Below are 27,644 nucleotides of genomic sequence, written 5' to 3' on the forward strand. Positions count from 1 at the left end.
GCTGTGTTCTGAGTGAGTTGGATGTTGTTAAGCTCTTGTTTGAGACACTGGACCAGACTGCTGGACAGTAATCCAGGTGGAATAATAGAATGAATTGTATTACTTGTACCATTGTCTTTTCAGTTAAGAAGTGATGGAGGAGGTGAAGATGGACTCCATGATGCCCTTGTAGAAGTGTCATTGGCTTTGGCAGGTTCCTCTTCAGCTGCCACCGGAACTATATCCTCTGTGGTGCCTTCTTGGTGGCCAGGAAGTGGAAGGACTCCACGGTGTCGACTAGGGAGTCACCCAGGGTGATGGGGATGATGCCATTCGTTCTTTCTGAAGTCCACAACCTTCTCCACTGCCTTTAGAGTGTTGACCTCCAGGTTGTTTTGGCCACACCAGGACAACAGTTCAGTGTCCCAGCTGTAGGTGGACTGCACTTATATAGCGCTTTTATTCAAAGTGCTTTACAATGGCCTCTCATTCACCCGTTCACACACATCAATGGGGGCAGCTGTCATGCAAGGTGATAGCTTGTTCATTGGGAGGAGCAATTTGGGGCTAAGCATCTTGCCCAAGGACACTTCAGCATGTGGACAGGAGGAGCCAGGATTCAAACCACTGACCCTATGATCATTGAGCCACCCGCTCTACAGCCACAGTGTGTAAACTTGAAATTAGGCTAATCCATAGACTCTTGTAATAGTCCACCTGCTGTGTTGAATGAATTGTAAGACATTTTGAAAATATCAGCAGTATTTCTTCACCGAGCTGCCATGGAAAAAAAGAGGATGAGGAAATTTCAAAAGGGCTAGAAGTTTGTTAATAAACCTGGCACATTGCAGAAGGCTGTATGTACTTTGACTTTAGCACTACAATAGATTAACCTCTCGCTTGCTTAGAGGAATAGACTAGTAGCCTACACTTGAATACCCAATGACACGTATGTAACGTGATGTAAGGATTTGGCTCAGGCAAACTGAAAATGCTGAACATGTATGACCCTTTCTCGGTTCCACCTTTGGTCCTGATAGAGGAACAACCTGATAGGATTGTAGTGCTCCCCCGCTGCAAAAACGCTATAGGAAAAAACGCTTTCGTTGCATTGTAATTACTTGGGTGACCTAGATTGAATCCATGTCCAAGAATTGACAAAATATATGCCTGTTTGTTTGTTGAATGTTCTTTAAGGGGAATTGCTTTGATCCAGCACAACAAGCTCAAGAATATAGCCTACTTGTCATTAACAGCGGTAAAACGTTTTAAAATGTAAATGAAAGGCAAGATGGACAAATATCTAGGTGAATAGGTGCACTAAATACCCAGTTTCCCAAAAAGATTGGGAATTGCTCATTAGTCGACCTTTACTGATTGGTTAATTAGTAGGTTAGCCTACTTCACAGGGCTATAAACAACTGTCAGACTCATAAGAGCTTCGAGGTCGCTATCATATCAAGAGAAAAAAAAGAGCTATTTAATAGACTAGTCTAGTCACCGCGCGGCCGTCCCCGTCTCTGCTGTGCGAGAGTTTGAAAGAGTGAACGCATCAGTTCCTCCCCCGTGGCTGAGGGTGCTATGGTTGGACACATACTAGGGTTGAGGGTGCTATGGTTGGACACATACTAGGGCTGAGGGTGCTATGGTTGGACACATACTAGGGTTGGATTTCAGCACCACCGACAGCTCCCTCTCTAACCTAAGCAACAATGCCAGTGTGCGGGACACCTCGGTGCCCCAGGAGGACTCAGCTGGTCTGAGTAGGACTGGCCACACAGTGGTGGCAGTATGCCTTGGTCTCATCTTGGTCTTTGGGATCTTGAACAATTTTCTAGTTCTTTTGATCTTCGCTAAGTTTCGGTCGCTGTGGACGCCAATCAACCTGATCTTGTTGAACATCAGCTTCAGCGACATTCTCGTCTGTGTTTTCGCGACTCCCTTCAGTTTCGCGGCGAGTATTCATGGGAAATGGCTTATAGGACAGCACGGTTGCAAGTGGTATGGCTTCGCCAATTCGCTTTTCGGTAAGTGCAATCTTGCAAGCTATAGTCGACTAAATAAAGCGCCTTAAATTATTTGAAAGAATTGAAACAAACAAAAAGTGATGGAAAGTTATGTATCCCGATCGGTCCCGTCCATTTGCCACGTTTCTTGGCTGCTATTCACAATCAGTGGCATCAATCGATTATTTATCGGAACCCTCTGATACCACTTCAATGGATTTTTTTCAGTCAACTGGTCCAAACAAGCTTCTTGTTTTGAATATGAACGTTCCATTCAATGGTCAATCTCATGGAATGTTCATAAAACAGGACGATTTGGACCAGTTGCCCTAGTGACCAGAAATAACAATTTTAGGTTTCAAACAGGCGTGAAAAGGTCTGGAACCTTTTCAGAGGGTTCTTCTACTGTTACAACTGGTTTTATTTTACATTTCATAATGTCTTAGTTATCCATTTTTATATTCTAAACCCAGTTTGAAAAAGGTGAACATTTAGCCTAGGTCTAACTGTGGCATAACCATATCGTCTTTCTATTTATATAGAATATAATATATTCTATATTTATATTAGCCCCATAACGCATACGCGCCTATCGAACCATAAAGTCATACTGTGTAATGATCGTTTTTGACTTGAAATGGAATCTATTAGAGTGAGACCTTAGATTCAAGATCTGTTTATTAGCCATGCATATGGTTCACACATATTAGGAATTTGACTAGGGTTAAGGCATAGGCTACGCTGTTGCAGACGACATAGGACTGGGTGCAGGACAGGACAGGGCAAATGCAGTACAAAAAACAGGGCAGACAAAAACAGTGCAAATAAATGACGATATACAGTAGGCTACTGTTAAAAAATGGAGGCATAAATGCAATTTACGTACTATATAGCCTACAGAATGGAGTGTGGTGAGTGTATGCAAAGTGTGTGTGCAGAGTGTAGTCTGGTACATGAGCGATGTTATATAGCCTACAGTGTGTGCAATGATGTTATATAGCCTACGGTGTGTGCAATGATGTTATATAGCCTACGGTGTGTGCAATGATGTTATATAGCCTACGGTGTGTGCAATGATGTTATATAGCCTACGATGTGTGCAATGTGTGTGCCGTTGAAGTAGCCTATATGTGGAACAATCAGAGCCCGTGTGCAAGTGATGCAAGGGGTATAGAGTCAGTGGCGGGAGGGGACGTAGTGGGGGGGACACATAATTATTGTATAAGTATATGGTGTACCCTATAATTGACTCCCATTCTGCAGCAAAGACCTAAGGATATCAACCACTCATCAGCCTGCTTTGTATGGAAGCTTAGTCTATCTCCAACAGACAAGCCTACAGAAAATAGATGATGGTGATCAAAGCGGCACTGAGACATTGAACAGTCTTTTCTCTCGTATTCAATTTGAGTGGGCACAGGTACACAGGGTTATCTGTGTAGGTTCAGTTTCTCACAAATCTTGATGATCTCACAAGGCTAAGTACTTGAAGCAGCCACTGCAAACGAGTGAAAGTTGTAACATCCCTCCTCCTCTGAGTTCCTGCAGAAGCGGCAGCAGCAGGAAGTATTTAAAGCTGCATTCATAGATTTTATTCCTACTGTCACACGCACGCACACACACACACACACATACACACGCACGCACACACCCACACACATACACAGAGCTCAGGCTAAGAGGTAGGGTGCAAACTCAAACTAATATCTGCATCTTATTAGTCTTACTTAAAGCTGCATTCATTGATTTTATTCACATTGTCAAAACTAATTAAAACCACCTGATAACAGATTCATTGAGCCATAGCGTACTAATAGCGTCCTACTTTAATGACTCATCCTTACTGGTCGCCTGCCTGTTATTCCAGCATTTCTGCTTGTGTTGGCAATAGCCGGTGTTTTGCTGATTTATGAATCAAAAAACATGAGGATGTCATAATGCTGTTTTTTCTTATCTAGAGTTATATACACACTTTGCTTCGCCTGCATATATGACATTCGTTTTAGCAATTCGTTTAATAAACAAGTTTGCACGAGTCCCTTACTGCCACCTAGTGGTAAAATAAAATCAATGAATGCATTTACCTGAATGTTACCTTAGCTTAGCTTGTTCTCTTCCTCAAACCAAGAGAGAGGAGGTAATGATACTTATGTATCATTGAAATAGGACGCTGATACAAATCCACCTATTTGTACAGACTCTGCAAATCGTATAAAGACAAAAATAAGTAACTCTCTAGTTAGTCTAATTCTAACCCATTAGGATAACATTTATCTATAAATTATGTCTTTCTTTCTCCCTCAAGTTTTGCCTCAGGAGGATGTATCCTGTTATTCCAAACAGTATGATGAGTATGCAGTTAAAATGCAGTCTCCTGATTGGTGCCCCATTATCTGGGAAAGCTCAAATCGTCCTGGGTGGCTGGAGGTCCAGACTTATCATGAAAACGTCACACGAAAAGTGAGTCTGGTTTACCAGGCTAGCGGGAAATCACCCTGCTTCCTCTCTGTCCCTCTCCATGTCTCTCACACCTTATCTTGTTCCCTGGCAACCTTTACCCCCCCCCTCCTCTCCACGCCCCCCCCCCCAGGCATCGTGTCCCTGGTGTCCCTGGCCATGCTCTCGTACGAGCGCTACGCCGCCGTGCTCTGCTGCACCAAGGCCGACGTGTCCGACTTCCGCAAGGCGTGGCTGTGCGTGGGCGGCTCCTGGCTCTACTCGCTGCTGTGGACCCTGCCGCCCCTCCTGGGCTGGAGCGGCTACGGCCTGGAGGGCGCCAGCACCTCCTGCTCGGTGCAGTGGCGCCGGCGGTCAGCGGCCGGCGTCTCCTACGTGCTCGGCCTCTTTGTCTTCTGCCTGCTGCTGCCGCTCCTGCTCATGGTCTACTCCTACGGCCGCATCCTGGTGGCCATCCGGAGACGGGTGAGTAGGGGGGGCGGGGGGGGGGTTTGTCTGCCCGAGGGCGTCTCACGCACGTCAGATCAGACTGATCTAGCAGCAGAGGGAAGGGTGTGGAAGCTCGTCATGGAAGCTAGTAGTAACGTCTATAACGCATGCCGTTAAGAGGATGCTTTTATCTAAAGGGGCTTACAGCCAGTGAGTGATAGCGTACAGTATGTTTTTGGGGTAGCCTCAATGGGAAACTAACTTCTTCCTCTTGGGGCGTAAGTCTACTAACTGAGCTACAACCTGACCTCTGATCCACCACCCTGCTGGGGAGAGGAAGACATACAGTATATTCATGTCCTCAGCCAGTGTGAATCAGTGAGAATAATTGGATGTATTGAATGGAATATTCTGGGAGGGGCTACCTGGGTATAACTAGCCCACAAGTAACCTCTCACCCGTTCGGTCTGGTCAGATTAGAACTGATGAATTTCTGCGGGCCCACACAGGAAAATAAAAAAGAGCCTTGAACTTAACAGGATATCTATAGGCAGAACCTATAGATCTATAGGCAGAACCTGTTACAGGTTACAGGAACCGTTCTGCCACGCCCGCGTCCCCGGGGGGGTCCAGGCTTCCCAACAACAGCCACGCGCAGCAACAGACGGGGACGCGAGGAAACAACGGTGGTCAGGATCCAATTAAAGGACTATGCTCGTTTTTGACAACCTGGACCTTATTTACGACATATTATAAGATGTTTGACTCACCGAGATCACTTTGGTGTAGTTCGGAGGCCTGTAGAAGAAATTTAAAATCCAGCGCGAGCCAGTATATCCATGTAATGGCGGTGGTCGGGGCACTGAGAATGCAGTTTCTAAAAATCTATTTTCTGCCGCGAAGCGGTTGTTTTCATCAATCTGTCTTGATGAATCGCTAGTTGTGCTTACATAGAGAGCATAGGCCTGTTGTGGTTTTCACATGCCATGATCTTTCGAAACGTCTTTCGAAACAAAATAGCTTCCTCACTTGCTCCAGCACAGCGCGCACGCTGTGCGCATGCGTGCTGGAGCAAGTGAGGAAGCTATTTCGTGTCTAAAGACGTTTCTAAAGATCATATTACAGAGGCATGTGAAAAACCAAAACAGAAAATAGATTTTTAGAAACTGCATTCTAAGTGCCCCGACCACCGCCATTACATGGATATACTGGCTCGCGCTGGATTTTAAATTTCTTCTACATGCCTCCGAACTACACCAAAGTGATCTCGGTGAGTCAAACACCTTATAATATGTCGTAAATAAGGTCCAGGTTGTCAAAAACGAGCATTGTCCTTTAACATCCAGCGCCCCTGTTTTCATGACTATTTCAAGAGCAGTGGGCCAGCTTGTCCCTCATTACATTACATTACAGTCATTTAGCAGACGCTTTTATCCAAAGCGACTAACAATAATTGCATTTAACGTAGGAAGAGCCAATGTACTACTACTTGCCAGAACTCACAAGTGCATCTTCTTTCTAAAACAAGTGACTAAGAGCATAATCTAGTGCTGAAGGCAAAGTGCAAGAATCGCAATCTAAAGTACAGTGCAATACAATATAATACAATAAGTGCTTAGGTGGTAGGATTGTTGTAGTACTTCTTGAAGAGATGAAAGAAAAGCCTGCGATGAAAGATGGGCAGCAACTCTGCTGTCCTGACGTCAGTGGGCAGTTCATTCCACCACTGCCGGGGCCAGGACAGAGAAGAGCCGTGACCGTGTTGATCGATCGCAGGGGCCTTGGAGTGACGGGGCAACCAGTCGCCCTGAGGTAGCAGAGCGTAGCGGTCAGGAGGGGGTGTAGGGTTTGACCATGGCCTGGAGGTAGGAGGGGGCTGTTCCTTTCATTGCCCTGTAGGTTAGGGAACGGAGGAGGGAAGTTGTGTGGGAGAACTTGGGGTGGTTGAACACCAGGCGAGCAGCAGCTTTCTGGACAAGTTCCAGAGGTTTAATGGCTGACGCCGGTGCCCCAGCGAGGAGGGAGTTGCAGTAGTCCAGGCGGGAGATGACCAGGGCCTGGATGAGTACCTGCGCCGTTTCATTAGTGAGTAAAGGGCGAATCCCTCAGCGCCTCAGGTCTATATTTACCCCTCTGCTATTGATTTATCCTCCCAAGTAATAGGGAGACGCTCCTCTGGGGAGTCGTTCGGGGCTGTGCTGCGCCCCTGACGTGAACGACCCCTCTCAGGACGAGTGGGTCACCCACTGAGGGGGTTACAGAAACCTGGCGCTCACACACAGAATAGATCATTAAAGCTTCCAATTGGTGGCTAGGCCAACGCTGCACTTCTTTGCCACCTATTTTTAGACAGTAGTAGGCCATTACTATTGGTGACGAGCCGTTAATAAGCGGCTCATTTCTTTGCTAGGCAGCAACCGCGTTCAGGCCAGGGTGTCGGCACTGCAGACGTGATTACCGACGGACAAATGGAGCCCTCTCCACCTCCGTTTCCCACATACCCCTCACAGGCTTTTATTACAAACTAAGCCCCCCGCCAGTGGAGCCGGCTGGCTTCCGAAAGGTCAGTGACACATTAGAGAGTGAGATGACGCTCATATGAAGAGAATCAGCACGGTTCACCCCATCATTCCAGTCGTGCTGTTGTCTGGAAACGCATCTTGCACGGCCTCGCACACCTGTCATTTATATCAGTCCTGGACTGCGTCTCATGGAATCGACAGTGCACACGTTACTGCTAAATACCAAATTATCTCGCTTTGAGAAAAAAAGGGTCCCTGCTGTGACAATAAACTATTTATCTGTTTTAGTAATAGATGCAAAACAAGACCCATAGTATGTTTCTGAATTGCGTTTTTAATTCCATCACAGTACAGTATCACCTCACCTGATAGACCTGACCCCTGAATGAGCTGTGTTAATGCTACAGGGGAAGAGGAGCCACTTGTTCTGTCTTAAAGAACTTGCGTTGTCGTCTCTGTTGGGCCAGAATACAGAGTATCAACCATACAGGCATCAGTCTGTGTGGAATGAGGAACGTACAGCACTGGAACAGCTGTCATTACAGGGTTGACAAGGCAGCCGGTATAGCCCAGCTTAAAGGCTACACATCCTGTAACAGGCCAACCTCCAGCTGAGCGTCGAAGAGGTTTAGTACGATATGACAGACAGGACAGAGTCGTGGACCAGGACAGACGTCCTCTAATTACCCCTGATTGGCCGGTCCTCCTGAGCCGGCACGCTCGCTGGCCCGGGCGCCGCGACTGGCGTCTGATTGGCGGCTTCACAACGCGGCGCCCACAGGAGCGTGAAGTGAAGCCCTGGGAGGTGGGAATCACCAGCGGCAGATTAACGCAGACACACCTCAGAAACACAGTCCTCTCCGATGGGCCTGGGCTGCTTTTAACCCCCGAGACACATCACCCGATATCAGGCCCTGACAGCTAACTGACAGGACAGGTGTAAATTAGACTGAAACATGTCACACCAGTCACTCACATTAACACAACTGCATTCTTTTTATAGCTCATGAGCCACAACAGGGGCTTTGTTATGCGAGAGAACCAAATAATCGTGCAAAATCCTGGCTTGAAGTTCAATATGAACTGGATGAATGGATATTGAACGTGTGAGTGAACAAGAGTGAGGACAGCAGGCTTCTCCAGACCTGCCGAGGGCGCAGCAGAGGGGGTGGGGGGGCTGTGCACCATGTGGTCTGCGCGTCCGTCGGGGGGCTACAGCACTAACCCGTCTCTCCCTCCCGATCGCCCCGCTCCTCCTCCTCCTCCTCCTCCTCTCGCCGCGGGTCCAGGCGACTAGGACCAACCCGCTGTCGGCCCACCGCCGGGAGCAGCACGTGCTGCTGATGGTCCTGTCCATGGTGGCCGGCTACCTGCTGTGCTGGATGCCCTACGGAGTGGTGGCCCTGCTGGCCACCTTCGGCAGGGCGGGGCTGGTCACACCGGTGGTCAGCGTGGTGCCCACCGTCCTCGCCAAGACCAGCGCGGTCATCAACCCCGTCATCTACGTGCTCTTCAACAACCAGGTGACCGGGAAGGGGGGGCGCTATCGCCGTAAGATGTGTTGCATCACTTTTTTTTTCTTTTTTTTTTTTTTAAAGTGGGGAAAGCCGTTGCTTTAGGAAAATGAAGGAAAATGAAGTAAGTAAAATTAAGAGAGGAACTTATTTTGTGAGAAGAATTATTTTTTATTTTTTTTAAACCAATTTGAAATAAGTTTAAGAACAAAAAGTAGAACTCGGTCAAAATGGATGACAACAGAGCACCAAGAATTAAGTCAGATGAACGTATGTTTCTTAGTTAACAGGGCAAGGAAAACTCCTTGCACAGCTGTAAAATTGGTATTGTCTTAGAGGAAGCTCTTACGACATTTCGTTATACTTGTATAATGACAATAAAGCTTTCAATTCAATTCAATTCAAAATGACAGGTGCGTAGGAGAAAGCCACGGGCCAACGCTCCCACACACAGATAAACTTGAATATAATGACGTTTCAGTCCAGCGACCTTCTTCAGGTGAAAAAGTTAACAGGGCATCATCTTTTACAGCAGAAGACATCTGGGCCTGTGTTGATCATACGTCTCAGAGTGGGATTGCTGATCTCAGGTCAGATCTCATCTAGGATCAGCCTGTCCTCACCATTCTATTCACAAAGCGCTACTGATCGTAGATCAGCGCTCACTCTTCTGAGGCGCTTGTTGAATACAGCTCCTGAATTCATAGGTAGTCTACTACTGTATTGTGCTTTTATGTGGCCTTGTATTTATTGTGTAGTCTGGAAGAATGGAATGGATTTTTGCTGAGCATAGAAACAGGCACACATACATAAAGCTATCTGGACAGCAGAGGCGGACTGGGTGAATATTTCAGGCCGGGAAATAAAGCCCCAGTCAGGCCACGAGTCGAGCCGACGCGGTTAGATGGAACACTTTCAGTTTCGTTTTGTTGACGGAGAGGGGAGGGGGGGGGGCAGTCCATTGACCGCGGTCCAGGCCAGTTAGCGCGCCAGGCCACCGGGAAAACTCCCGGTGCTCCCGATGGCCAGTCCGCCCCTGCTGGACAGTCATATCACGGAGGGCCTACTAAGCTCTCTTTTTCATACGACTGTGATTCAGCAGGGAGATTTAATTGTGTACAGTATGTCCTTGTGCTTGACCTTCATGTAACCGGTCAGTCATTTGTGCTTGTGTGGGCCGTGTGACCTGTGCTGGTCAGGGTGGGGCGGCAGAGAGAGAGAGAGGGGCGGGCGGCTCATGGCGACACGTCTCCCCGACCACAACGACCCACGCTCCTGTGTGACATCGAGGACGCGGCTTCTCGGTTTGTGTCCCCCCTCGCGTCTCCCTGCAAGCAGCGCCGCCTCCCAGACGTTCCCCCCACCAAAACACGTCACCACAGATGGGCCGCGGGAACTCTGGCCGCTGGCAGCTACCAGAGCCCCAGGAGAGAGAGAGAGGTTTAGATAACACCGCCCACTCATCCTCTCTCCCCCGAAGCGCTGCCTGAACTGCTGCTGAGAGGAGCCGACAGGAATATCCACAGTGTGTTCTCATAAACAATTAACCCTTGGATAGAGATGACGTTACATAAGACCGTGGCATAACAGTAACTCCCTTTCCCTGGGTCATTTTGCAGATGCCTGTGGGTGTGCTGTGTGAAAACAATCGGATCAGAAAGCATCAGAAAGTGTGTGAGGGCCCAATGGTGAGTCGTGTGTCTGTTCTGTATCAGTTCTACAGGTGCCTCGTGGCCTTTGTGAAGTGTAGAGGGGAGCCCGAGTCTGCCAGCGGCCTCAACACCCGACACAGCAGCAGGGAGGAGCACCTCGCCACTTCCCGGGCTGGCCCCTCCTCCTCACGCCCCTCCCTGGCCCGCAAGCAGCGGCCGCTGGACTCCCCGCACAGCCAGAGCCTCAAGAGCGCCAGGAACCCCCCCCTCTGTGGGCTTAGGAGGGAGCGCCGCGCCCTCTCCCTGGTGGTCCACTACAATCCCTGAGAGCTCCCTCTGGTGGTCTGGAGGAGACACTGCCTGAAGTAAGGCCAGAATGCGGAATGGGGGTGAGTAAAGATGGCCGCCTGAATTCCCCCTCGGAGGCCCATACAGAAACCCCTCTCAACCTGCTATCGCGGGATCCCAGTCTGCATCCTCCCAGCGTCAACATCCGTTAATGTCAGACTCGGCATATCCTGGCACGTAGCATTGTGATCCAACATCACGAGTTGAGTTTGCCATTAGTGCCATGGTGTCTCTGCTGTTCTTTTCTCTGTCTCAACATCAGGGTCTTATCTTAGCCCACCAGAGTGCTGCAGTTTTGATGAGGGTGATGGTGTGCTGGACATCACTGTTAGCCACTGTCCAGACCTTTCAATCAATCAATCAAAGCTTTATTTGTATAGCGCATTTCATACCCAGAGGCAACACAATGCGCTTTTACAGAGAACAAGGGAGGTGGGTATACAACCCACCCCTACATATTCCAGAGGGAAGCAAAAATACTTTTTGACTCCGCCCACTCCACCGAGTTGACTGACGGAGTGTAAAGAGTTGACAATTCTGTCTGATTATCAGGCTACATCACTGTATGAAAGCTAACCTATTTTCAGCTTAAGTGAATAGTCTACTAGGGCTTCTCAATTTCTCTTGAAATAAGAGAAAGTAAAGCTCTGTCTCTAGCCTTGGGTTGAATATTATCCTTTCCTCGTGTAAAGCCATAGACAAGCCATGAATCAGACTATACCTTTTGGACTTACTAAATACAGGCCTAGTATTCTACCAGACAGATTCACAGCTGTACCACTAGGTGATGTCCTGAGCCATGAACCTACAGCCAATCAAACCAATATGTACCAGCTACCAACTTACAGTATTGCTTTAAGCAGTTTGATAACGTTGAGAGTTGGCCTAGAAAGCATGTTAGTCTGCATGAAGGAAAAAAAGTGTTAAAGGTTTTAAGATAATTGTTGCTTCTTGAAGTAAAAGTATTTTCAGGCACAAAAGAATCAAGCTTTTGTCTTTTGGTTTGTGTTTGTCTGTGTTGATGGCAGGTGCTTTGAAACCAAAGACAAGCCTATATTCAATGTGCAAAAACAAAATTGTGTGCCATTTTTCGAACAACATTGCATATTAGTTCAATAAAAGTGGTTGTTTAAATGTTAAAGGTTTGCCAGTATCTGAATCAAATCAAAATTTATAAATTTACAAATCAAATAAAAAAAGTATTACCCATTGTCTTCATGTTGGGGTTCATATCATGATTCTCTGTCATATTCAAGAGTATACAGTGTGTGTGTGTGTGTGTGTGTGTGTGATTTAATGCCTTTTTGTGTACATATGTGTGTCTGTGTGTGTGTGTGTGTGTGTGAGAGAGAGAGAGAGAGAGAGAGACGTGTGTGTGTGTGTGTGCCCTCAATGCCCTCAACACTCTTTCTGTTTTCGAGCTTAGGCTGGGCCTGACCACATTACATACTTCTCTTGGAAACTTGCATCATCAGATGGAATGTGGTTGAAGTGATTCTGCAAGTCAGCAGGCATCGACGGAAATGTGTTGAATAAAACCAGTCCAGTCAGAAAGAGTGCAAGTGGACCAAAGCATGAGGCTCACATAATGCGTTCCACAGAGACGGCAACATACGTAGGACATTTTTCGTAAACGCCAACGCCAATACTATGTCAATGTACGTATCTTGAGCACTGGTGTTTGCAAGAGGTGTTGGTGATTTGCCATAAAGCCCTATACAGTACCTCATAAGGTTAAACGTGAACTCAGTCATGTGACATCATCCTAGCCTAACTCTGAGTTAATTTTTTGGGATCGATTCATTTTAATAAATGAACAATAACAATAATATCCAGAGGTGCTGGTCCCAGGACGTGCGCTGCATAATTATTTTGAATTCATTTGATCCAGCTTCTTGCATTATGTTCTGCCATTGTGTCCTTGAGCAAGGCACTTAACCCCCAAACTATATCAGCCATCCAGAGGCGTTGTGCAGTTGCTGACACTGTGCTCGCCCGGGTGGAGTGAATTGTTGACAAAGACAAGAGCAAAAGAATAATTTCAGTTCGTAGAGTAGTGTGTGCAGGAGTAGTGAATGTGGGAAAGTCACATGATTTATTTTCAGTCTTTATAGTGAGTTCCTGTTCCTGTGTGGTGTGAGTATCGCTGTTAATATGACCCTTGGTCTAAAATATGCTCAAAATGGATACAAAGAGAAAGTGTGACAATACACTCGGATACAAAGCTACTGTATAGTATAACTACCTTTGTAGGGACCTGTTTGATTGGCCCTGTCAGAGTAACTCCCACAAACACTCACATGCATATAGCCTACATGTAAAGGTGCTTGTCAGAAGTTGCTTCAGTAGCAGACACGGCGAGCGAGGAGTTGTTCAGAGCTGCATGTGACGCCAAGGCTGACAGGTCTCAACTCTGGGTGCCTCTATCAGTCTCCACCATGATTAACACCTACCAGACATCGCTGCCTCCACCACCTGTCCCACCGCGGCTAGGTAGGAACCAGCCTGCCTTCACTTCAGCCCTCTCCCAGGCACCAGCATCGGCCCACAGAAAGCATGTTCTCACGTTCCTGGTTGGGGTAGTTATGGTCCACTTGTTGCTGTCTTTCCTGGGATTTATCTACCTGTATCACACTGGCAACAAGGTAAGAACTCACATCTCCACAGCAGGTGTCTGGAAGTGTACAAGGATCAAGGTCATTATTAAAGGGTGGTGTTTCTTAAGATCATACTCAAACCAGTACTTAGGTACTTTGATAAGGCTTCTATAAGTTTTTTGCATTTTTTGTATGCACCAATGAGTACAATATGATAAAAAAATACAGTTATGGAAAGAACGTGGAGGATATAATAGCTCAGATTGTTTGCTAGAAGTTCATGTAGTGTGAGATGTCATTTCATTGCGTAACACATGGGCCTCATGAAGAGTTCTCCAAAGAATTGAACGGTTTCCTGAGCGAGTATGTTTTCGACATCAAAAGCATTGCAATACAAATGTACTGTAAGAACAGACGGCATTGTCTCATGCCATGAGTCTATTATCTGAATCTGTCAAAAGGAGACTCATGCCGTCTTCAATAAAAAATCGAATTACTTGAAAACTAGCTTCAGAAAAGAAACTCCATTCAGAGTATAAAATTCACAAACATTCTATTCAGTGTGCTTCATTGAAGAGTTCATTTACAAAAACAGATAAATCAGTTTTGGACAATTTTCACTGTGCATATCAGGTAATATCAATCAGACTGCAATTGGGTGTTTTTGTAACACATAAGTAACTAAACAAAAACAGGTAACTTACAAAATATTACTTAATTGAAAATGAGTGTTTTTCATATTAAATATTTATTTTTTTGCAAAAACAGATAACGGCAACAGTCATTTTGGTGCAAAAGCAGATAACTCCACATTTCATGAGATAGATCAACAAAGTGCAATATTGAATAAATATTTAACATTATTTAGCTTAAAACAAGTTTAATTTATATATATATATATAAAGTTTTATTTACATTTAAGTTTACTTTTTGTTTAGTTACTTATGTGTTACAAAAACACCCAATTGCAGTCTGATTGATATTACCTGGTATGCACAGTGAAAAAACGTGATTTATGAAAATTGTCCAAAACGGATTTATCTGTATTTGCAAATGAACTCTTTTCTTGTAGATATCTGCTTAGTTCTGTTTTGGAATGTTTTTAAATGAAAAGTCAAATTCATGATTCGTATGTTCAGATTCTTGAGGAATTAAATCAGAAGTCGCTGCTTTATGTGACATTCATTTCTACTAGTGTTGGAGTGTGAGCAGGACATCTTGGATGAGTATAGGAGAACTACAGTATTCATGTGATCCGAACATCGTTACTCTCCAGACTCAGAGCTGTTGATGATAACCTTCTCTCTCTTTATCTCTCCTCTGAAGGGCTTGCCACCGGTTCAAGCAAGAAGTATGTCCCATTTTTGGTCATGTGTTTCTTTTTGTTGTTGCATATTTTTCTTTGTCTTCTGGTCATAGAGAATCTCTGACTGGTTGTTTTCCATCTTTCAGTGAAGTCTATGACTGGCGAAGCCTCTTCTTACAGACCCATGGCACGCATGAATGTCAAACAACCAGTTAACACAGAACAAAGTAAGCAGGGGAGCCATACGAGAGGGGACATATAGGACGGTTCCAAGGGCCCTGCACTGACAGGGGCCCCCATAAGCCACTATTATGATAAGGTCTAGGCTTGGGGGGCCAAATATTATATTCTTTCATAGGACCCATTATTTCTACACGTCTGGACTACTGCAATGCCCTCCTAGTGGGGGCATCTGCAAAATGCATCAACAGGCTGCAGAATGTCCCGAACTGTGCTGCCCGTATTCTCACCCACACTTCCCCCCGTGAGCACATTACTCCAGTGTTATTCAACCTTCACTGGCTCCCTGTCCACTCACGCATCAACTTTAAAGTCTTAAAGGAGTAGTAAAGGGAAAATGCATGTTAAGCCCTGTTTTAAGGTTACTCATGATCATATACAATGATCCCTTTACTACTCCTTTAACCCACACCTACCAAGCCATGCATGCCACTGGCCCATCTTACCTCTCCGACCTCATCACCCTGTCCTGCCCTACGCTCACCCTCCACTCCTCCAGCTCCATCATTCTCCAACAGCCACCCTACAGGCTCAAAACCATGGGAGCCAGGGCCTTCAGCTGCGCTGCTCCAGGGCTGTGGAACACACTCCCAGACCCAATCAAAGAGGCTGTGGAACACACTCCCAGACCCAATCAAAGAGGCTGTGGAACACACTCCCAGACCCAATCAAAGAGGCTGTGGAACACACTCCCAGACCCAATCAAAGAGGCAGAGACTATCAAGACCTTTAAAGCTCTCCTCAAAACACACCTTTTCAGACTGGCATTTAAAGACTTGTGTTGACCCCAACAAGCTCACCGAGGGGGTAATTGGTGTCTGTTGGTGTTCTGACATCAAATTCGCCGCAAAGTATGCAAAGTATGATTGATTTTTATTTTTATTTGTATTTTATTATATTTTATGATCCTTTTTTTATGTAAAGCACTTTGAGTTTGTGAATTGCGCTCAATAAAATCGATTTTTTATTATTATTATTTCTAGTGGTGCCCCTGAATGTAAGAGGCACAATACCGATACTTGTAGACAATTCCCATTGATGTAGCCTCCTCAACTGTAGGCTATACAAAAATAACAGTTGTAGTCTCAATAAAGTAATATGCAATATGTCACTGAGAGTTTTTTTTTTCTCCACTCGTTCTTTGCGACAGCTCACTACCTGCAGTGGAGCATCGATCAATCCGTTATGAGGGAAGTCAACTACTACAAGTCCAGCTGGCTGACGGTGAAGCAGCCTGGAGACTACTACGTCTACTCGCGGGTCTCCTTCTCCAAGTGGAACCCCCGGAGCATGTTGACCAGCCATGTGAAGCTGCGGAAGTCGGATCCGGAGCCGGAGGCCGGGGAGGTGAGCACGCTGATGAAGGCATACTGCGGCCTGGGGGACCACACGGGCCAGTGCACGGCCTCCCAGGCGGAGGTAGTGAGTCTGGAGCAGGGGGACCAGGTCAGCGTCTGGGTGGATGACCCCACCCTGGTGGACTACGAGGAGGGGGCCACCACCCTTGGATTATACAAGATGTAAAATATATAATCCCAGGGTGGTGGGTCCAAAATGGGCGTCAGCCACGTTTCCTTGTCATGCGTGGCGTGTCTGTGTCACGGGACGGACAGACGGGAAACTACAAGCAAAACTAGGTGACTGAACAGTGGTCTGATGGATCCACAGCCTCATTTGTTTTTGAAATGGGACTAACACAGGATGTGTGTTAAATGGATTCTCACGTGGATCAAAGCATATCCAAATGTGACATCTGGATCAATAGAACTGATGGATGGTTGAATATTCCACTACTATTTGAAATATAATTTATTACTGTGGGTGGGAAGATCCTAATGAAATATATTATTTCAATTGTATGATGACTGTATTTATAATGGTTGACTGTTTGCAAATGATAGTCAAATATAGCCATATATGTATCTGTAAACTTGACTTCCCGTATCACTTACAGCTGTGACTGACACACACACACGCCCACATTGATAGCACTTTGCAGTTTGCTGTATGAAACGTGTGAGACCGCAGTTATTCCTACTAAACTTCACAGTTATCGACATCTCAGAAGCCAAAAGGCTGTTCTGTTCTCTGAAAGACCACCCAATCATCCACCACATTCTACAGCTCATGAAACCCAGATGACAAATGTTTTTGCAGACTTGCATGACAACCCTGGCTGTAGGGCTCCTGCATTGATCTGGCAATGTGGCTTAAAGGAGTAGTAAAGGGAAAATGCATGTTTAGCCCTGTTTTAAGGTTACTTATGATCATATACAATGGTTCAGATCAAAACATTGACAAAACTAGCACTTATGAGAAAGTCTGATAATTGCTCTACCACTGTTTTGGTCATACAATATATGTGGGTAGGCACCTTGAAAAATCTAAACATGTTAAACTCTCGCTTTCAAAGACAATAAGCTCACCGAGGGGGTAATTGGTGTCAGTTGGTGTTCTGACATCAAATTCGCCGCAAAGTATGAATCCTGATCATTTTATGAAATCCATTGACTTGTATTGAAGCGACTGTTGTAGATGTGTAGATCAATCCGCAGAGGGGATTCAGGAAGCGGAACTACTTACGGTGGCTATTGTTATTGTTTATGTTGCTAGGCTACCTAGTTTGTGGAAGTTTACACACGTATGTGCTGCGACTAAATAGTTCTATGCTAAATATTTAAAAAAGCCTTTCCAGATGAACTAGAATCTTACTTTATGGCGAATTATATGTCAGAACGCCAACTAACACCTCGGTAAATTTCTTGTCTTTGAAATTGAGAGTTTAACATGTCTTTTGAATGATTTTTCACGGTGCCCACCCACATCCATTGTATGACCAAAACGGTGGTAGAGCAATTATCAGACTTTCTCAAAAGTGCTAGTTTTGTCAACATTTTGATCTGAACCATTGTATATGATCATAAGTAACCTTAAAACAGGGCTAAACATGCATTTTCCCTTTACTACTCCTTTAAATATGGTTTCAAGATCTAGGTCACCGAAACCCACATCTGATCACATGCTACTGTAGCACCAATATAGCAAATGTGGCCCCGAGACCACCCCCAGTAAGACGGAAGACATGTTCACCATTTGCACCACACAGACATATTAGACTGAGGTGTATGATACGCACCTGCGATCATTACAATTTCAAATATTGTATTTGTCAATAATAGTTATTGCATCAAATTACAATGTACAATCAACAATCTAGTAAGCTATGCATCAGATCCATCCTTACTATGCACACTGCCCTCCCAATAATCGCTCAATATGAAGACCTCGAGACAGGTGGGAAGAGCAGTCGCATTTTGATGACTACAACAGTACCAAAACATGTCTCTACACTCTAAAGAGCTGTGGAACTGATTTTCCAGGTGTGACAAGACTAAGGCGTAGAAACAATAGCAGTTCCCTAATAGAGCGTGACGGGCTGTGGTAGTTAGTCGAACAGCATGGAAAGTGTGCGTCTCCATTGTCAGAGCACAGAGCAGCTCCACACAAGGTTTCACAGGAAGCGCTACTTTTGACTAACTCCTTCCATGCTGTTGTGGGTCTGGTGTAACACAGCAGAAGCAGAGTCATTAACTTTGCTGGAGCCTGTTCCGCGTGGTGAAAGTGGAAAAGGTAGAAGAACTAAGCTAAACTAACCGCCTTAAAGTACTAGAGATCTTCCAGAGATCTCCCAGCATGGATGAACCCAGTATGTAGATGTGTTGATGACTAACACTGCACTTAATGGAAGAACTTTCTATTTTTGCTGCGACAAGATAAATAGACACACCCATAGATACAACCAACCTTAACCCCCACAGATACAGATAAGAATCTAGCGACTGAGTTACATTTTTATTAAAAGAATGACCATACTGAAAACATAACATGGAAATATGCAGCGGCTAGAGAGAAAAAAAAAAAAGCAGTACAATACTTGTAAAAATGGTAATTGCATAGAATAACTTTTCAAACAATGCATGTGGGCGTGGTCTGCCGACACTCACGATGAGTGGGAGGGGCTCTGTCGAGCTCTGAATATCCCTCCAGACCTCTACATGCTCACTGAGGCCACTGGGCATCGGAAACCAGAACACACTTTCATGAACACGAATCAATATGGAGAAACAAGGAGCGATAATAATCTCAACGATAAAACAAGGAACAGATACTGGGTTACAATGTGTACAAGGACATGCAGAGTTGATCTAACATCGGTCCATACTCCTGGACCTGATACGGTGCTAGGAAAGAACACACGGTGCCATGAGAACATGGACAGGCTGTATTTTGCAGGGGGTGAGAGTCATCAAAACCTGCCAAATCAATGTAACCAGGTGATCTTTCCATCCTGGGTGTGCTTGCCACACCAGCAGAGTGAAGCAGTCTCTTATTGCATTTCCATGGTGTTCCTACTAGTGCTGTACAGTGCTGTAGGGGCCCACCCAGGCTGGACAGTGCATGCACTCAACGTCATCTAGAGACCAAACGCTGGGAGCCCGGTGGACCTGGTCACGCCCACTGTCAGAAGCACAGCAGGCCGTCTCGTCGGGCTCCGGTCATCCACCGGACCGTGTCTGAACAGTGCCGCCCGTCTGGTAGAAACGTTACTAGACACCAAACAATGCTTCAAAACACATGCATTTACAATTCCACCCTGCTCCCTAGTCCCTCGCGATGCAATCCCCTGGGTTAAGAGGCACTTTCTCAATAATCTCTCTAATCTAATATTCAAACAGTCACTGCGTTGAAAATCACAGTGGGGCCACTTCAGTCTGTCTGCATCAACTTTTGGATAGAAGGTTTTCAAGGCCAGTCGTCAGTCGGTCATGTTGGAGGTTTTAGGCTACTGAATGTAGATAGCTAGTTAGATCTATCCATCAGTCTATTGATCGATCTAGCTAGTTAGCCTAAGCCTCAACCTAAACCACCAACATGGCCGGACATAAGAACCCTCTCTACAGGCAGAATGCCTGGGTATAGCTGCAGTGAATCCTCTAAACTTCCTGAAGGACTTGGCTGTAATTCATCCCAAACTCACACTGCATGTGAGGTATAGTCACGCCACCATTTTGTTGTTCTCTGTTGACATTCTTCTACACAGTGGTCCTGAAAAGCAGTTTGTTTTTCTAGCGCTGGTAAGAAGCAGCGTGGGTTTGGAGGAATCCCAGTCAGGCTTAAGGCAGAATCCCACACACTTCCCCAAGTGGGTCTCCAGTACCATAGGCATCTCTATACACCTCTCTCCACACACAGTGAAATGTATTGATGAAAAATAAATAAACAATATATATATTCTTAAACCCCAACAATAAAGCAAAGCTATGCATTATTAGTACATGTATCCAACTGTTATTTTGTAAATATGTTCAGTAAGAAAGTATAGGTGACATCATTGTCAATATCTTTTTACACGTGTGCATCCTATTACATGATGCACACTAATATTACGCCTCATCTATTTTGTTATATATCTATGTCCCTGATAACTTTGGAATATATAGGACTATATCTTGATTATCACATTTCTAATGCATGATATCATAGAAATACTGTACAGTCATGCGGATTGTAAGATACACAGCCAAGGGCCTAGGTAGAAACCACCGCGAACAGCCCAGTTGAACCCACAGAGCAGCCCAGTTGAACCCACAGAGCAGCCCAGTTGAACCCACAGAGCAGCCCAGTTGAACCCACAGAGCAGCCCAGTTGAACCCACAGAGCAGCCCAGTTGAACCCACAGAGCAGCCCAGTTGAACCCACAGAGCAGCCCAGTTGAACCCACAGAGCAGCCCAGTTGAACCCACAGAGCAGCCCAGTTGAAAGAACAGCTTAATTGGGATGCAGCTCTGAATGCTCATTGAGAGCCGGTCTGTTTGATAGTCCATGGGTAGTCAGGCCTGACCCATCTGAAATGTGCTAAAGCTTTGAGGTCAGCTAAACAGCTTGGAGACACCTTAGTCTCATGTCTTGAAGGTGCAATCAATCGCAAAAAAGAAGCCAATCATGTGTTCAGTAAAGCTCAGTGGAAGCCTCTCTTTCCCGCCCAAGTAGCAGGGGTGTCCTCAACAACCACAACAACAACAACACCAACAACAGCAAGAACAGAACACAAAACATGAAATCACAAACGAATGTTGTAACAGGCGGTGTGGACTGAGTAACTCTGAGGGAGTCAGTCTCTTGCCAAAACCCAGTGCATGCAAGAGAACACTGTTGCTAAGCTAAGATGGCTTCTTCCTCCTACTGTAATTCCTATGAAGAAGCGGGCGCAGCACCCCGGCGTGGGGCTCTGGTAGCTGGTGATGTACTAGGAGAGCTCTTTTCCTCGTCCAGAACAGCCCCTCCCACACCGCCATGACCATTCACAGTGCCAGCAGCCCACAGACACCCGGTCAGGTCAGTAACAGGTGTGTCTGTTCTCTTGCGGTGCTTTAGAAAGACCCATGGTCATAGGTGGTGGGAGTCCAGAGTCCTCCAATGAGGATGGACCAGGTAGACAAAATGCTCCAGCATGAGAGAAGCCAAGCTTTGAAACGAGAGTTGTTCTGGTTATTGTCCAGATAACAGGTCCGACTTGACAGGCATGTTGCGGGGCTGAAGTGTGCAGAGTTTGGGGATACACACACACACACACACACACACACACACACACACACACGCGCTCACGGACAATCAAGAGGCAATCACACACTTGCATACACTCACGCGCACACACACACACACACACACACACACACACACACACACACACACACACACACAAAGAGGGGGGCGGGGTGTACAGCGTGGTTCAGTGTGTAACGTCCTCCCAGCCACAGTCGTTCTTGGTCTTGGCCAGTTTCTTGACCACTCTCTCCAGCTCCTTACGAGACTTCTGCTCCTCCTCCAAACACTGCTTCATCCACCTGTTCTCCTACAGGACAGGAGCGCAGATGCACACACACACACACGCACACACACACACACACACGCACACACACACGCACACAAACACACACACACAGACACGCGCACACAGACACGCGCACACACACACAGACACGCGCACACACACACACGGACACGCGCACACACACACACACACACGCACGCACACACACACACAGACACGCGCACACACACACACACACACACGCATTATGCTCTATTCTCTGTGCCACACCCCGGTGAGAGTGAGCTCTTTGGGACTGTGATAGCTGGCTGGTTGTATTACCTTTTTTAACTCGTGGACCTCGTCCTTTAAAGCGTACACAGCATCCACCAGGCTCCTGCCACAAACGCCACTCAACGTCACTCACAATTCCAGGTCACAAAATAACAGCAATCATTTCTTAGTAACTAGAAACAGAATCCTTCTCAGCTCCATATGGTGCCGTTTGGAACGCCCTAAGGGTTCTTTCTGACCTGAAAAGGTTCTCTATAGAACCTTACAGGTCTGAAGAGGGTTCTGTGGTTATGCAATGGTTCTATATTGAGTGGGTTCTGTATGGTTGTGTAACGGCAATAGACCGTTTCATGGAACGTTCATATTCAAAACAATACCTTAATAATAATACTTTGGTCCATCTCAACCTCTGGTTTGCTGTCAGGTTAGCTAACGTTAGGGGCGGTAGCTAGCTAAGCAGCTATTTATTTTGCCTCCCAAAGACAGAACAGTGGAGATATATTTGTCCATATAGTGTATTGGGCCACCTACACATTACACCTACAGGGGCTTTTATGACATCCCATTCTAAATTCATAAATCAATGATGTGTCTGTGGCAATCTTTGCCCATTCATCCAGAAGAGCATTTGTGAGGTCAGACACTGATGTTGGACGAGGAGGCCTAGCTCACAATCTCTGTTCTAGTTCATCCCAAAGGTGTGGGGTTGAGGTCAGGGCTCTGTGATGGGGTTGAGGTCAGGGCTCTGTGATGGGGTTGAGGTCAGGGCTCTGTGATGGGGTTGAGGTCAGGTCTCTGTGATGGGGTTGAGGTCAGGGCTCTGTGATGGGTGTGAGGTCAGGTCTCTGTGATGGGGTTGAGGTCAGGGCTCTGTGCGGGCCAGTCAAGTTCTTCCACACCAACCTCACCCAACCATGCCTTTATGGACCTTGCTTTGTGCACTGGGGCACAGTCATGCTGGAACAGAAAAGAGACTTCCCCAAACTGTTCCTACAAAGTTGGAAGCATAGAATTGTCCAAAATGTCTCTGGGGTTGTTTTTCTGGGGTTGGCCTAGCCTGTTAGTTCCAGTGAAGGGAATGGCTTCAAAACAACATCAGCAGCCTAATTAAATAAACAGTAACTAGGTCAGTGGTGCCATTGCCACTGAAGTGTGCTCACAGTAACATGTGTGCAAATATAGCCATCGGTTTGTGAAAGACTGCAACAATGGGAACATTAATATGACTAAACTCAAGAGCGAGCCTATTTACACGCTCACTTTGGGTTATTGGCCCCCCTCCAGGTGTGATAATAAGTATACGCATATACGTCTGAGTACTGTGAGTGAGGGGGACTTTCATTATTTAAAGGGGTCCACGTTTGCAAAACGAACTTTTTCATTGTTTTTGCATATACATTTGAGTCTCCGATGGGCCTACTGTACTAACACACAAAGTATGAAGTGAAACAACCCAGTCATTTTGTTGTGGTCAGCCGAAATGAAAACATTAGGAAAAAAAGTCAGTCCCAGTAAGTCATTCAAATCTCCCGTGTCAAATTAAGTCACAGTCGGGGACTCATTATAATAATCCCACCCCCATTTGAATACCTCCAATCACCTGCGTTTGTTTACCTGGCTATAAACGCTGACATTATTTGCAGGTCATGCTAGCTAGCATAATGTCTTCGCACGGAAAATGTTCTGTTCTTGGATGTACTATGCAGCACAGATTGATTGCTACATCGTCTGAGTGGTATTTTCAGCAAAAATACTCAGACATGTTTTGGGGACCCCGAAGACAACTAAATATTAGTTAATCTTTTTAATTAAATAATATATTTGATTATATATAGCCTATATTTAGTTTAGCCTAAATGACTAGCAGAACCTGCGTCGTATAAACGACTATCTGCACACATCCCTACCCCAGACCATTATCCTTCCACTACCAAACTTTACACTTGGCATAATGCAGTCAGGCAGGTAACGTTCTCCTAACATTCGCCAAACCCAGACTCACACATCCGACTGCCAGATAGAGAAGTGTGATTCGTCACTCCACAGAACAAGTTTCTACTGCTCCAGAGTCCAGTAGTGGCGTGCTTTACACCACTCCAGCTTGGTATTGCACTTGGTGATGTAAGGGTTGCATGCAGCTGCTCGGCAATGGAAACCCATGTCATTAGGCTCCCGGCGCACAGCTTGTGTGCCGATCTTAACGCCAGAGGAGGTTTGGAACTCTGCAGTTATTGAGTCAGCTGTCAGTGTTGCTGTGTTTCCTAAACGCTTCCACTTTGCTATAATACCACTTATGGTTGATCGTGGAATATTTAGGAGGGAAGACATTTCACGAACTGACTTGTGACAATGGTGGCATCCTATTACAGTACCGCGCTGGAATCCAGTGAGCTCTTTAAAACGACCCATTCATCCACACATGTTTGGAGAGGCAGAGTGCATGGCTAGGTGCTTGATTCTATACACCTGTGGCAATGGGACTGAATGAAACACCTGAATTCAATGATTAAGAGGTGTGTCGCAATACTTTTGTCCATAGTGTAGGTAAATAATAATCCCACCACCGAACAACAAGATCCTAAAGTTGATTTGGACATTTTGAAAAGGTTTTCGACTTGCTAGCTATTATGACGGATTGTTTTTGGTTTCTTTTGCCACGGACGTTTGCTCGGACCAAGCCGTTGCCCTAGTGACTGAACGTTCCATTGAAAGGGTCTATATGAGGGTTCTATTAGAGAACCTTACAGCTCTGCAGGAAGTTCTGTACGGCTGAGTAACGGCTATATGAGGGTCTCTTTGTCTGAGGGTGTTCTTACTTCTCCTCGATGACGGTCTGACCGTTACTCTTCATCTCCTCCACGATGATCTTCTCTTCCTCCGGCAGCAGGACCTGAGGGACACACTCTTTACGCACCGCTGTGCGTGCACACGCACAGACACACACACACACGCACGCACACACGCACACACACACACAACACACATGAGGAAGCCTGACACACATATTCCACTGCCTGATGATCGCAGCCGCTCTAGACAGTACTTGTGATCACGTGTTCTCACACGCATCACGCGCACACACACACACACGCGCACACGCGCACACACGCGCACACACGCGCACACACACACGCACGCGCACACACACACACACACACACACACACACACACACACACACACACACACACCTGTGGTGGTCTGGTGCACGCTGGCCCCGGTGCAGTAGGCCTCAATCACCTTCAGGATCTGTGCGTCCTCCTCCAGAGCAGCGGTGCCTGTCAGTCACACACACACACACCACCTGTCAGTACCACAAACCCGCCCGCTGTACATTCAGCTGAAACACACACACACACACGGGTTTGACTGGGTTCAAGAGTTCAACTCATTTTAGTTTGCCATTATGCGACAAGTACGAAGCCCATTTGATGGGTTGACATGGTATTACGGTATGTAGGCAGATGCGTTTCCATGCCCTTGTTCCAGGCAGTTGAACCCTAATGAGAAGCTCTTGCTGGATGCGTCTGATGAGCGAAAGACATTCACCTCCATCCTGAGGCAGGCATGTGAGGGACCCCACGCTAGGTCAGATAAGCACTGTATATTAATATTAGCCAGGCCAACTGGCAGTGGGCTCAAATCCATCTCCAATTAAAATTCAAAATTGAAAAAAACAATTTAATTTCATTGTTGTTTTTTTTTCAAACACAGGAAATTATACTGAGTGCGAGTTATGGTCGTGTGTGTGGGAAAAGGTTTCTACCACATGCACCTAGCAGGAATCCCCACTATACTACCTTCTACAGGCTCACCTGCGCAGCGTCATGCACCATTTCCTACTGCAAAACCAACACCTACTTTTCCTGAGCAGAACCTCGTCGTCAGAGGGTTTCCTCTCCGTTTTGCGTTTGGGGAGGAACTTCTTCATGGGCCTGGGGCTCTTACTGGAGTCCTGGGGAGGGGGGTGGGGTAGAGAGAGAGAGAGAGAGGGGGGGGGGGGGGGGGGGTTGTACAGTCTTCACCCACAGTCACACATACTGTACAGACAAACACACCGTCAAGCCAGGACACAAAGAATACAACATGGTGTGCAAGCCCCCCCCCCTCCCCATAGACATGAATACACAACCGAACAGAAACAAGGCGACAAGCGCTGGCACACAAAGCGGGTACAGGGTCCGAACGGGGGTTCATGTCCGTGAAACCGATTTAGTTGCTGAGTCCTTCATTATGGGGCTGTGAGTCCTTCATTATGGGGCTGAGTCCTTCATTATGGGGCTGTGAGTCCTTCATTATGGGGCTGTGAGTCCTTCATTATGGGGCTGTGTAGCGTTCCGATGCGGCCTACGTGGCCTATGATGATGATGATGTCCTCATAGATAATTCACATCGGTCTTCATTATAAACAGGCGCAATGCTGCAGATACTAATTAATTGACGGCATCGGACTGCAACTAGGTAGGGATCGGCGTTAATGTAACCTTTTAGCTTTCATCCTTTTCATTTCCCGCCACTCGTCACTTGCCTTTCAGTTTCCCCAAATCAAAGCCCACCTTCAACGGGCGGGATGTATGACACAGGTTTCTTAAAAAAAAAAATCCATATTTGATTTGATTATATGCCAGAAAAAGTGCCACAGCAGTCTACATCTCAAAACATCAATTCACCTGGACATGAGCCGTGTGAACGGGACCCTTCTACCCCGCGTACGTCCACGTTGTCCTGCGTGTTTGAGACCCTTCTACCCCGCGTACGTCCACGTTGTCCTGCGTGTTTGAGACCCTTCTACCCCGCGTACGTCCACGTTGTCCTGCGTGTTTGAGACCCTTCTACCCCGCGTACGTCCACGTTGTCCTGCGTGTTTGAGACCCTTCTACCCCGCGTACGTCCACGTTGTCCTGCGTGTTTGCCCTACTCTCTCAGAATCACGACGACTGTGGCCGTGCTGTCATGATTCATGAAACGTTATGTGAGCTTGGGTTTTCCGACCCAGCTACGCTGTGAGCCTCTGTGTGCAGCTTAGTAAAACACAGGGTCAACGGGGGGACTCTTGTTCTACTCCGCACATTCACACAGCGTTTGGCTGCCCACGCGCAGGCTGTGCTAGTTCGTGGCTAGGATGGTTAAGTGTCCGTCTTGATAACATTAGTGAAATAACTCAGATTTTCCGAGCTCTGTCAGGGAAGGGAAAGACAGAGGAGTTTTTAGAACCGATGATGGTCGTGGTGTATAAACTGACTTTCGGTGGAGCTCCATAGAAAGCAGAGATAAGAGATCTCTCACAGTCTGAGAGAGGCCCTCGGAGAACGGGGAAAGAGACGCGCAAAGCCTCCGCGCACAGGAAACCAGCGGCTCACAGCGGAGGAGGAGAAATGCGAACGGAGCAACAAATACGCCACTCACAAGGGAGAGCACCACACAAGCTTG

The 27,644-nt window shown here is 46.4% G+C and overlaps 3 protein-coding genes across 4 annotated transcripts in view; 2 read left to right on the forward strand and 1 right to left on the reverse strand.

The window, feature by feature from the left end:
• Positions 1-1,624: 1,624 nt before the first annotated feature.
• tmtops3a (teleost multiple tissue opsin 3a) lies at positions 1,625-10,886 on the forward strand (the record flags this gene model as incomplete). The annotated part of the gene is made up of 4 exons (XM_084449040.1): positions 1,625-2,006; positions 4,576-4,907; positions 8,683-8,916; positions 10,623-10,886. 4 exons carry the CDS (start codon positions 1,625-1,627, stop codon positions 10,884-10,886), a joined length of 1,212 nt encoding a protein of 403 aa, XP_084305166.1.
• A 56-nt stretch (positions 10,887-10,942) lies between these two features.
• Positions 10,943-16,574, forward strand: cd40lg (CD40 ligand; the record flags this gene model as incomplete). Its single annotated transcript, XM_084448641.1, has 2 exons — positions 10,943-11,054; positions 16,201-16,574. The coding sequence occupies 2 exons, from the start codon at positions 10,943-10,945 to the stop codon at positions 16,572-16,574; spliced, it is 486 nt and encodes a 161-aa protein (XP_084304767.1).
• A 2,430-nt stretch (positions 16,575-19,004) lies between these two features.
• arhgef6 (Rac/Cdc42 guanine nucleotide exchange factor (GEF) 6) overlaps positions 19,005-27,644 on the reverse strand; it is a 29,706-nt gene continuing 21,066 nt past the window's right edge. For both annotated transcript variants that reach the window (XM_084449033.1, XM_084449032.1), the window contains 5 exons: positions 26,076-26,169; positions 25,406-25,492; positions 25,032-25,131; positions 22,264-22,318; positions 19,005-21,963 (listed from right to left, as the gene is read on the reverse strand). In XM_084449033.1, the coding sequence (XP_084305159.1) occupies positions 21,841-21,963; positions 22,264-22,318; positions 25,032-25,131; positions 25,406-25,492; positions 26,076-26,169 (459 nt within the window). In that variant the 3' untranslated portion in view covers positions 19,005-21,840. The remainder of the gene's footprint in view (positions 21,964-22,263; positions 22,319-25,031; positions 25,132-25,405; positions 25,493-26,075; positions 26,170-27,644) is intronic.

This window comes from Borostomias antarcticus, assembly GCF_949987555.1.
Source record: "Borostomias antarcticus genome assembly, chromosome: 14".
NCBI classification, from domain to species: Eukaryota; Metazoa; Chordata; class Actinopteri; order Stomiiformes; family Stomiidae; genus Borostomias; species Borostomias antarcticus.